This window comes from Ambystoma mexicanum, chromosome 8 (genome assembly GCF_040938575.1).
Source record: "Ambystoma mexicanum isolate Mex_15411 chromosome 8, UKY_AmexF1_1, whole genome shotgun sequence".
NCBI lineage: Eukaryota > Metazoa > Chordata > Amphibia > Caudata > Ambystomatidae > Ambystoma > Ambystoma mexicanum.
In genome coordinates this window covers 456,957,160-456,969,290 of record NC_090929.1, presented here as the reverse complement: position 1 = coordinate 456,969,290, position 12,131 = coordinate 456,957,160, and the positions used below count along the sequence as shown (strand labels likewise).

The 12,131-nt window shown below is 46.2% G+C and overlaps 1 protein-coding gene across 3 annotated transcripts in view; it reads right to left on the bottom strand.

Annotated features, from left to right (window-relative positions):
* Positions 1–12,131, bottom strand: part of KLHL17 (kelch like family member 17) — a 443,767-nt gene that overhangs the window by 84,647 nt on the left and 346,989 nt on the right. For all 3 annotated transcript variants that reach the window (XM_069610061.1, XM_069610062.1, XM_069610063.1), the window contains exon 7: positions 3,247–3,391. In XM_069610061.1, coding sequence (XP_069466162.1) covers positions 3,247–3,391 — 145 coding nt within the window. The remainder of the gene's footprint in view (positions 1–3,246; positions 3,392–12,131) is intronic.

The following is a 12,131-nucleotide window of genomic DNA, read 5'->3' as shown; positions in this document are numbered from 1 at the left end:
TTAGTGTTACTGTTGGAACAAACACTATTATAATGAATATATCACAAACGACCACTATCTTAGTTGGTAAAATGCGGCCTTTTATCTGTGTGAGAGTGTGCATTCCTGCCTGTCAGTTATGAAGACCTTCTACGAAAAACCGGGACCACTGTACTTGCCAATGGAAAAATTATCTATTTTCTGTCATTTAAAGACAAGTACTTTTTTATGAACAAAGTCGGATAAGTTCAGTAATTTGGGAAAGTTTTGCTTGGTCAATGAGAAAACGCTGACAAATCTGCAAGAGTCATATATAGTGAGGAGGCAGAATCCCATAGCAGCTTTAGTGAAGAGGCAGAATCCCATAGCATCTTTAGTGTAGAGGCAGAATCCCATAGCAGCTTTAGTGAAGAGGCAGAATCCCATAGCATCTTTAGCGGATGAGGCAGAATCCCATAGCATCTTTAGCGGATGTGGCAGAATCCCATAGCAGCTTTAGTGAAGAGGCAGAATCCCATAGCATCTTAAGCGGATGAGGCAGAATCCCATAGCATCTTTAGCGGATGAGGCAGAATCCCATAGCAGCTTTAGTGGATGAGGCAGAATCCCATAGCAGCTTTAGTGGATGAGGCACAATCCCATAGCATCTTTAGTGATGAGGCAGAATCCCATAGCATCTTTAGTGATGAGGCAGAATCCCATAGCAGCTTTAGTGGATGAGGCAGAATCCCAAGCATCTTTAGCGGATGAGGCAGAATCCCATAGCATCTTTAGCAGATAAGGCAGAATCCCATAGCAGCTTTAGTGGATGAGGCAGAATCCCATAGCAGCTTTAGCGGATGAGGCAGAATCCCATAGCATCTTTAGTGGATGAGGCAGAATTCCATAGCATCTTTAGTGATGAGGCAGAATTCCATAGCAGCTTTAGTGATGAGGCAGAATCCCACAGCATCTTTAGTGGATGAGGCAGAATCCCATAGCAGCTTTAGTGGATGAGGCAGAATCCCATAGCAGCTTTAGCGGATGAGGCAGAATCCCATAGCAGCTTTAGCGGATAAGGCAGAATCCCATAGCAGCTTTAGCGGATGAGGCAGAATCCCATAGCAGCTTTAGCGGATGAGGCAGAATCCCATAGCATCTTTAGTGAGGAGGCAGAATCCCATAGCAGCTTTAGTGGATGAGGCAGAATCCCATAGCATCTTTAGTGGATGAGGCAGAATCCCATAGCAGCTTTAGTGGATGAGGCAGAATCCCATAGCAGCTTTAGTGGATGAGGCAGAATCCCATAGCAGCTTTAGTGGATGAGGCAGAATCCCATAGCAGCTTTAGTGGATGAGGCAGAATCCCATAGCAGCTTTAGCGGATGAGGCAGAATCCAATAGCATCTTTAGTGAGGAGGCAGAATCCCATAGCAGCTTTAGCGGATGAGGCAGAATCCCATAGCATCTTTAGTGGATGAGGCAGAATCCCATAGCAGCTTTAGTGGATGAGTCAGAATCCCATAGCAACTTTAGTGGATGAGGCAGAATCCCATAGCATCTTTAGTGGATGAGGCAGAATCCCATAGCAGCTTTAGCGGATGAGGCAGAATCCCATAGCAGCTTTAGCGATGAGGCAGAATCCCATAGCAGCTTTAGTGATGAGGCAGAATCCCATAGCATCTTTAGTGGATGAGGCAGAATCCCATAGCAGCTTTAGTGGATGAGGCAGAATCCCATAGCAGCTTTAGCGGATGAGGCAGAATCCAATAGCATCTTTAGTGAGGAGGCAGAATCCCATAGCAGCTTTAGCGGATGAGGCAGAATCCCATAGCATCTTTAGTGGATGAGGCAGAATCCCATAGCAGCTTTAGTGGATGAGTCAGAATCCCATAGCAACTTTAGTGGATGAGGCAGAATCCCATAGCATCTTTAGTGGATGAGGCAGAATCCCATAGCAGCTTTAGCGGATGAGGCAGAATCCCATAGCAGCTTTAGCGATGAGGCAGAATCCCATAGCAGCTTTAGTGATGAGGCAGAATCCCATAGCATCTTTAGTGGATGAGGCAGAATCCCATAGCAGCTTTAGTGGATGAGGCAGAATCCCATAGCAGCTTTAGTGGATGAGGCAGAATCCCATAACAGCTTTAGTGGATGAGGCAGAATCCCATAGCAGCTTTAGTGAATGACGCGTAATTGCACCCCAATTGCTGGCATTAGAGAGAGCTTTAAAAACTGGTCAGGAACTATAGCAACTTCCCGAGGCATCACACAGTGATAAAATGCCCCGTTTCCCTTGTAGGCCAGTGCATATCTAACCAACCCATGAGAAAGTTTAAAGTACGTTTTGCTTACCAGTGTTATAGAAAGAAGCAACTCCAGGACCACTTTTCATCCCCCATCCATCTTTAACTACCACCTTCCTAAATACCATGCACAATGTCTTAAGTGGTGTGTATAATTGTCAGTGTGGATGGTGCAGGATATCGCGGAATCCAGCAGGCCTCGTGAGTTGTGCACGTGCTGGTGGATGTTGGGCTACCAAGACCAAAGGGGGGTGGACAAACTGAGCATGTAAAGAGGAACACACTTTGGAGAGGGAACGACAGGCAAGCAGGGAGGAAGCATTTGAAACACAATGAGAAGCTGCACATGTACGATTTCCCCTAGTTTTGACCAAGAGGAGCATTTGCTAGGAGCCGTTTTTCATCCTCAAAGCAGGCAACCGAGATGGCAGTACAAAGGAGATTGCCCCTCCTGTCCTCCGACATTGAGTGCTACCTAGCCAAGACTAGCAAAACATTGCACGCCCATAGAACTACTTCTATACCAATGGCTATATGCACTCTCAGGGTCTTCTTGTATATGTAACATACTGTCTCACACTCACTGCTTCCAATCACAGTTTATTTTATTTATTTGCATTTTTAAAGCACTCACACAGCCAGGGCACCGAGGCGCTGTTAAAGGAATATGTCTTAGTTGTGTATTTATAACGCGCTTAATACCCAGAGGTTTCTATGCGCGGACCCGGGGATCCAACCTGTGTTGCTTCATGTCGTCGTTTCCAAGGCGAGCACGTTGCCGCTGAGCTATCCTCTCGGGACAACAGTTAACCTACTAACTGACAAGGACTGTGCCTATGAAAGGCTGCAAGGGCCAGTGTGGAGTAGGTCACTCAAACAGAATCATCAGGAAATCTCTTCATGCCCAATTGGTCTCAAAAACACCGCAAGCGTGGCACCTTTTATGATGCGACCTGGTGTTTCCGCAGGGGTGCCATCCTTACCCTCCAACGGCATACAGCTTGTTCCCAATAGCTGCCACGCCCACTCGCGCCCGCCTCGTGGACATGGACGCCACCATGTGCCAGCGATCTGTCCTGGTATCATAGGCCTCGCAGTCCCCATGGATGGCAAACAGGCTCCCACCACCTGCAAAAAGGCACAAAAAGCAAACACTGAGAAAGGGTGAGCGCAACAAGCCACAGAAGACCCAGGGTCTATGATTAATTCTACTTAACATTTATAACGCGCAAAGCTGGGACCCAAAGGCTTAAGGGCGCACAAAAGAAAACAAACACACACCTAGAGCAGAGACAGGGAAGAGCTTGGCCAGGCTTTACAGCAATATCAAGGTGTCAAGAAGAGGAAGTCTAACTGAATAACAGCGTTTTCAGTTTTTTCTTAAACATTTCAGTTGGCGCGATTTCCCTTAAGTCAGGCGGAAGGGAGTTCCAATCTCTGGGGCCTGCTTTAATGACGGCTTCCTACATGCTGCAGTGTCCCCCACACCTTTCACAAGTTGGATTGTTTTTTGTAATTTCTTCTAGATTTATTTTGCTAAGTGCAGATCCTGGAAAAGCCGGTTTCATGGTCCACCATGTTTTTGTGTAAACTAGCGTGAGTGCTTGAGAAATTAGTTGAAAGAACATCTTCATGGGATGAATAATTTCATACATTTATTTTGCAATTGATGTTTTTATACGTTAGTGAACACGCATATGTAATAGGATGAAGAAAGCTTCATGTACATGTAGAATAAGCCATTTCAGGCAACAAGTCACAGCGCCACGAAGTAGCCATCCCTAGAAGTTCACCTCTAATTCTGAGCCACTGAGCGAAGCATTGGGTGTATATTGATAGCATTGACAGTGTGTGTGTGTGCATTGTGACAAATTCTTGGATGTCATCACTTCTCCCCGAGGGTGAGCCCCTTCCCAGTAGGCCAGACAGGTGACGATGCTACCCAATAGTCACCCTGAGGGGTGCTACTCAGCGTTAGGATCTCATGGGGAGAGTCTCTTGCTCTAGGGATAAGGACGACCATCCAAAAGAAACGCGGTATGCCAACCACCCATCACCTCCACCCACTTCCTACACATCCTCATATCCCCTCACTCAATCCCCTATAGCACACACTTCGATTTCTTTCTGTAGCATTAATAACTCAAAATTAACTGGGACGAAGAAGAGTTGGGATGACTTTAGCAAGGTTTCCCTGGAAGGTACTGGAATGTGGAGAACATGTAGAGCAATGAAGAGTCCTCAAGCAAACGTACATATAATCTATCTCTCTCTGAAGGAACCGCGAGCGTGAAGGTGGTATGGCGGGGGAAGAGGAAGCAGATCCAAATGCAGAGGAGGGTGCTGAGAGGTCCGAAGCCGGGAGGGACAGTATGTCAAGCTGCTGGACAGAAGCTCCAGGCGTTCCTGAAGCATGGGAGGTGCAGAGGAGAAACGCTGCACAACCGGAAAGAACTCAAAGGCTGCAGCCAGGGGTGGACTGGCCTATAGGGAACTCTGGAGATTTCCCGGTGGGCCTCTGCACCCTGGGCCACTTTTGTGGGGTATTTCCAAATATTCTCATTGGGCTTGCAGAAAATGTGTCATATGGGGCCATTTTGAACTATATTTCCAGGGCCTCTTTTGGTCCCCAGTAATTATTTCCAGGGCCTATTTTAGTTCCCAGTCCACCCCTGGCTGCAGCAGCACCGCCACAGGGTGGCAGAAGCCCACAAAAGCTACAGAGACCGAACGGCTATTGGCAGACGCCCATGAGAGGCCGGAACCCTCGCGCACTGTGCACAAAAGGTACGTGGGTTCCTAGAAAGGCATTGGGTATCAGAGAGGGCTGTGGCGGATACAGAGGGGTTGCTGAGAGCCGCAAAACTCCTGCTGGGACTGCCACGGATGCCCACGAAGCAGAGAATGCCAGAAAGAGTTGGCTGGGAGACCCTAGCCCGAATTCTGGGAAGCCAAGGGGAAGGTAGAGGACATCTTCCTCATCACAGTATTAACAAGAAGACTGAAGAGTAATATAAAAAGGACAGAATCCCACCCAACCGAGAGTACCAGGATGATACTTGGCAGGTTAGTGAACCAAGTTGGACCAAGGCTGGAAAAGGGGAGTCATTCCCCTTGGCATTGTGAACTGCCTGAGAAAGGCCAGGGGAAGGCAGACATTCCCCCTGGTGTTGTGAAGCTTAAAAGTAAAAGCCAAGAGAGTGTGAAAACAAAGACAAGGAAGACCAAGGGAAGGGAGTAATTCCCCTGGCATTGTGAAAGTGTGAGGCCAAGTAAAGATAGAGTCTAAGGGAATAGAGTAATTCCCCCTGGCTGTGTATGGAGAAGAAACACTTAAAAGTCAGACACCTGGAGAAGGGAGAAATTCTCCTGGTAATTGAGTCTACAAGATATCTGGAGAAGGCAGGCATTCTGCAGGAACACAATGGCGAAGAAGCAACTATGCGTAATAAGGAATATTGTTTGTTGTGGAACTCTACCCTTTGAATTGAACTGAGAACTTTACTGCTCGTTGAGAATTCAACCTCAAACTTTGTTGTGTACCTTGGAGAGGGATTGTGACCTAGGGAAGGAAGTCATTCCCCCAGGCAAAGATCCCACCTAACAACTGGAATTGTGATTTGTTGTCCAGAAGAAGGGAGTCATTCTACTGGACCAAGAAGATCCACTAACTCTTTAGTTTTGTAATAAGAGTAAGGGACAGAAGCAGGGTTTTATAGAGGATGGCGGACACTTGATTGACATCATGATAATCCCTGGTATTTTAGTTGAGTAAGGAAACCCCTCTTGGAGTTAGGGAAGAGGTAGGTTTTCTCTTTAATTTCTGGTATAATACATGTTTATGCCAACAACCATGCCACCTGTGTGTCAGTTTCCTCCTTCACCCTTACAGTGAGCATATATATAGTAAATGAGGCTCTTTTTGTCACTGCTCGCAAGCCGCCCAAGCCAGTGACTCATTAGGAAACTCTCGCTGGCGGTGCCAACAGGTTAAACGAACTCCAAGAAACTGAGACCAAGCAGCGACTTAATTGATAGTCAGCAACGGTAATTGTGATCGGTTTTCCTGTCTGCTTCTATATTGGCTGCACGTCTCACACTGCATCCCGGGCACAGAGATAATTTTGGCCTGGGAGAGAACAGAGTTTGAGGTGGGATTCGCTGCCGGATTGCCGTGTGGCGTGCCCCAGTAGATTTTCTTCTCACTGTTTAGTGCAGGAACGAGTGAGCAGGGTGACACACTAGGGCAGCCCCCAAGCTGTTGGGTGTTCCTCGCTTCGTGTCCAGCTTGGCTAGAGGACTGGGATCGGCAGCATTCTTCTTATATTGTGTTTTTTTTACATTTTAAAAGGTTAAAAGCGCCCTTAATGATCTGAGTTTGAATTGTGGATCTCAGTCTGCAGTTTGTAGACTGTAGCTCACCAATAGGTGTGGGGTGCGCAGTGTCTGCCATCTATGAAAGTGGTCATTACTCAAAATGGTGAAACAGAAAGCATAGCACCCAAATGTGCATGACAGCAGAACATCTCCTAAATGCTTAAACCAATCAGTGATGGGAATAACTTAATCACAGAGATTAAGGGACTATTGACTGAAATTGATCATGATATTGATCATCTAGCTCCCCCACAGTACCTATGAGACACTCGGCAAATTACAAAGTTGCAGACCAGGCCAACAATCTGCTGAGAGAGCCTTATTTTCCCACCACCATTGCAGGACAATAAAACAGGCAGGGCTATTGGCTGCAACATCAGTATTGATCCCTTAACCCCATACCAAGTCTGATCTTTGGCAAGACGGAGGGCAGAATTACCTGCTCCCGATCAAGGCTGCTGGTGGGACCATGGGTGGGATGTGGAGAAAAAGGTACCATTCCAGTAGTAGAAATCCATACAGATATAGTAGGAATGGTGGAATGTTGCAGGGATTGTTGGAGGCTCTAAATGTTAACAATGAGGAGAAAGTATGTGAAACACAAGAATGCACAGCGCAGAATTCAGCAAGATTTAAAGATGAGTTGATCAAGAGGGGCAGGGGTAAGAGGGAAAATCAGGAGTATCAGCAGTACCCCGAAAATAATAAACGGTGAGGAAAAGGGTCTACAGAAGGAAGTCTGTACTCAACTGACCCGGCAGAAAGAAAAGCCCCCTATTAAGAAAGATTCCAGCACACAGACCTATTTAAAAGCCTCCTCACTAAGTACCACCAAAGACACAGGAAGGCTTATGTTGATAATTAAAGGGCTACTCTTAACAGCAAAGGAGGAAGTTATTGCCAATATGGAAAAGCAATTTCATTCACTGGCGGATGATTTAAAGGTTCTAAAAGACAGGGTTACATCCCAGGCCTTCGTAAAGGAATCTCTGCCTTGTATAAAAAATAAGTCCATACCATTGAGGAATCATCTGGACCACGAGCAGGAGGGAAGAGTATGGAATCTGGTATGCCACGGGACAAAACGATCCCTGTAACTTTGAAAGGGGTGGGAAAAATAATCCAATTAGGAGCAAGAGGACCACGTGAGTTTTCTTGGGGCCGGAATAGCACAGGGGCATTGCGCTAGACTTGGAAGCAAGACCTCGCAGAGCAGCAGAGGTTCGAATCCCAGACATGCGTTAAGAAAATGAATTCGGGTACGGTATTAGGTGCGGTATAAAAAAACAATTAAAGAAAGAGTGTCCCTCCACTCACAGGCCCAAATGAAATTCCGTTTGCTAGATTATATCGGCCTCTTAGTCAAGTCACAGGAAGTAGAAACTCACCCCTTTAATGAAACCAGAAGAGGCTGTCCATCAATAATCATGGCAAATGTACCCGGGTTAACATCAAACTCTCACGAAGATCAGGATGCACTGATTAATAAGACCACTCATTGGTTTAGACACACAAGAGGATGCCTATAGTTGATTAGAGAAGATGTTGTTAGATGTATCGGGGCACCCATCCCACAATCCAACTTAGATCACATTCAGGTGTTTCTAAAATCTTGGGACTTGGTTGAGGAGCTCTTGGGCCTTGATGCCAGATCCAACTCTGCCATGAATGTTAATATCAAGCTTAAGTGTGCAAAATCTTTTTTACTTAGGATTAGAGAAGAAGGTGCCGGATCGCTGGTGTTTAACTGAAGAGACAATGTGAGAAAGAGTAGAGAAATGGGGCTTTATATGGGGAGAGCGGAGGGTGCTCTTGTAGACCTATATGAAGTCGACCGACTAAGGGTCCAGGCACCTACAATAAGGGAGACGGAGGCATACCGTTTTCCATACCATTTTCCATCTTGGAACATAGCCATGCTCGCTAAGTGTTACGATGACCCAGAATGGCTAGCCTTTATAAGGAGTTTCTATGTAATACTAATACAAGAAAGCTGGGCATTAACAACAGTGGATCTACAGGATTTTCAATCCTACTCTGTAGTGGCTAAAAAGGGCTCGAGAGGCAGACTGTATGGGGGGCCTCCTGATTTGGGTCTATAATTCACTGGCCGGTAGCAGGTGTATGGACACAATGAAAAGCCTTTGCAGGCAAGGTGAGGAAAAGTGCCAGTCAAAACATTGCAGCGTGGTCACTATGGTTGCAGGCGATTTCAATCTACAGATTGATCCCCTAGAACAGCTTGAAGGGATTTGGGAAGATCAAGACTTGGCATGGGATGTCCCAGACACTAAAGTCCACGCTCCTCAAAGAGCCCACAGGTGTGCATTGGAAACAGGCAGGGTTTTATACCAATTGAATTTGAGGGCCTCCAATGGCAGATTTAGCAAAGACCAGCCAGCAGAAAATACATTTAATTGCACCAATGGCAAGTCAATAACCGAATACATCTTAATATCAGATAAAGATTGCGGAAAGACCGTAGACTTTGAAGTAATTAGCAGACCTGGTAGTGATCACTGACCACTGAGCCCAACCGTCTCTGAATGATAAGAAAACTGTAGGAAATAGTGTAGAGAGTAGGGCACAAGAAATAACCCTCTACAGAAATGCACGAAAGGGAGTGAGGTGGGTGAAGATAATTGAGGCAGAGCAAAAAAATAAAAATAAAAAAAGTTCTTTATGGCGCAATTGAGGATAGTGCAGTCTGTATATGTAATGTACAAAACTCTGACACGATCATCTTGGACGAGACGAATATGAAACCCTCAAGAATAAATTAGAGCCATTCTTCACCCGACCAACCTACCTGCTGAAAAAAAGTAAATAAGCCCCAACTCATATCATTGAGACTAGAATATAAGAAGTTATTGTCTAAAACAAAGGGAATTTGCCGCCAGTCAGTGGGAAACACTCCACAGCTTCCAATGAGAAAGATAATATCCTGTTTTGGAAATTGGTATCAGAGAAGGATCAGGGGGATTCCTTCCTCCATCTTACCCACCCAGCTCAGAGCCAGGTATGCAAGTTGGTCCTCTCTGCCTACTCCACATTGATTATTTCTACCATTTACCGGCCTTCAGGCGCTACCTCCCTGTTCCTCTCTTAATTGGCCGATTTCTGTTCCTCCTTACTTTCAACCTCCTACAAACTGCTCCTCTTCGGTGATATCAACATCCAATTTGACTTCCCTGGCATAGCATCCACTCTCGAGTAACCTCTGCACCTCTCTCTATCCTTCTCCATTCTCCCTTCTGGACTAAACCTCTCTGCTAGACACACCCTGGACATCCTCATCCACTCTGACCTCCCTCTCCCTTCTCCTCTGGTCACCCCTCTCTCTTGATCAGAGCACTCTTCTCTCCTCCCATCTGGGTCCCTTAGGCCCTCTGACCACGCCCCCAAAAGCACTGCCAACCTCGTTCATGAACATGCGCACGATGAAATGAGTGTCAGCTGCTGCCTTCACTTCCACCTTTATCCCCTTACCCCCAACTCAAATTCTACCACCGACACTGCTCTCAGCAACTTCCACTTGGCCATCACCAACACTCTGACATCTTGCCCCAGTCATGAGGATCCACCTGAAACCAGCCTCTAAGAGTAACACCTGGTACGACTCCAAACTTGCAGCCCTGAAACGTAAGTGCAGATCAGTGGAACGGAAGTGGCAAATTTCAGGCGCACCCCCGGACAGGCTGGCCCGCTGCCTGCTGCGAAGGCAAAATAGACTTTCCATCCGTGCCTAGAAAAGGACACGCATTCAGGCACGGTTATCTGGTGTATTCAACAACACGGCTGAACTTTTCCAAATCTCACTGGAACTAGCCAACACTACCACAGTCTCCTCCTCCCCTCTACCTTCCCAGAGCCTCTGCAATGCATGGGCCACTCACTTCGCCAGCAAAACCCAGGGCATCCTGAACAGCCTTGTTAGTGCTGGGAAGGTGGTATTGCAAAGGATATAAGGAAAAACAGTAGTGGCTCAGTAAGGAATGGGCCTGGAATTTAGTCTATTTTTTATATTCTCTTGGGTCTTTTGTGGTAAAAAGGGAAGGAAGGAAGGAAGGAAGGAAGGAAGGGAGAGAGAGAGAGAGAGAGAGAGAGAGAGAGAGAGAGAGAGAGAGAGAGAGAGAGAGAGAGAGAGAGAGAGAGAGAGAGAGAGAATCAAAGTGGAGAAAGTATAAGGGGTGGAAAAGAGAAGTGGGTTAATCTGTATTTTTGTGTAAAAAACTGAAGCATGCATAGCAATAGGGTTTAAGTGAAGCATTAGGGACGCGTGGCGTGCAACATTATGAAAGAAGAAACTCCAATAAAACACATGCATAGGGTTCTGCCAAGGTATTGTGACAGAAAAAATAAACAATGGATTGTAGAAACAAAGGAAGAGGGGACGTCCTGCTCCTGGCCAGAGCATGGCTCCCATAACAGAAACATGCTAGAAAAAATTGTCCATCGTTGAAGCAGCGAAGTATGAAGGGAACAAGTCCCAAAAAAGAAGAGAGATTCTAGATCTCTGGCAATTAGTTGAGGATATGGAAGATCAGGAAGGCGAAAAAGAGATCCAATGTAAGGGGATATGCCCTGCAACACCTAAACCTGCAGTAGGGTATACAAACCCAGTCTATAAGCTTCCAGTGGTAGAGCGTGTCAACAGGATTATCAGAATTAGCAACTAGGTGGGGAGGGGGACTCAAGAGCTATTGCACCTCCCTATAACTCATCCACAAGCGCCAATATGCCCGTAGCATTGGTGTACCCAGAGGGTCCACAAGTAGACTTAAAAGAGCATTGCGGGAAAGGTTAGTCAGGTTACAAGAACCTGAAGAGCTATCACCAGAAATAAGGGTACCGGTGCAGAAAAAAGGGGATTGGAAGTTAGGAGACTTTTTGTTTAGGTTTAACCCTGGGGCAATAAGAAATGTTTGTGTTGAAAATGATGATGGGCAGAGGGTATGGACAGTCCAGAGACAAGAAGTAGAACAAGCAAGGGATAATGGAGGGGAAGATCAAGGTGGTTGAAATAATGAAGAGGCAGGGTAAGAAGGAGATCAATGAGAGGAGGTGGTGAGAAACCTGTCCCTGTCACAAGAGGCAGTGAGGAGGGACACACCAAGAAATAGACCAGATTTAATAACATGGTAGTTCAAGATCAGAAGAATACTAAAGGGGCAGAAAACAAAATAGATATGCAGATGCCTCTAGGAGTAGGGATAACGCAACATGTGCCAAAGTCTCGAATGGACAAAAAGAATTTGATTAAAGCTCCCCTGCCCCCCAGCTTATAGCCGGAGCTAAAACATGGATCTATGAATTTGATCATCATAGCTGGGGACCAGGCTGGGGACATATGGGAAAGGGCTTGGGTAAGTCTTGCAGATAATGAACATGATGGAGCATCCTTTGATGAGGTAAGGGCAAGGATATGGGCTGCCCTATGAAGGATGTACCCACATACCCCTGACTTACATTCTTTAATGCAGAGCATAAT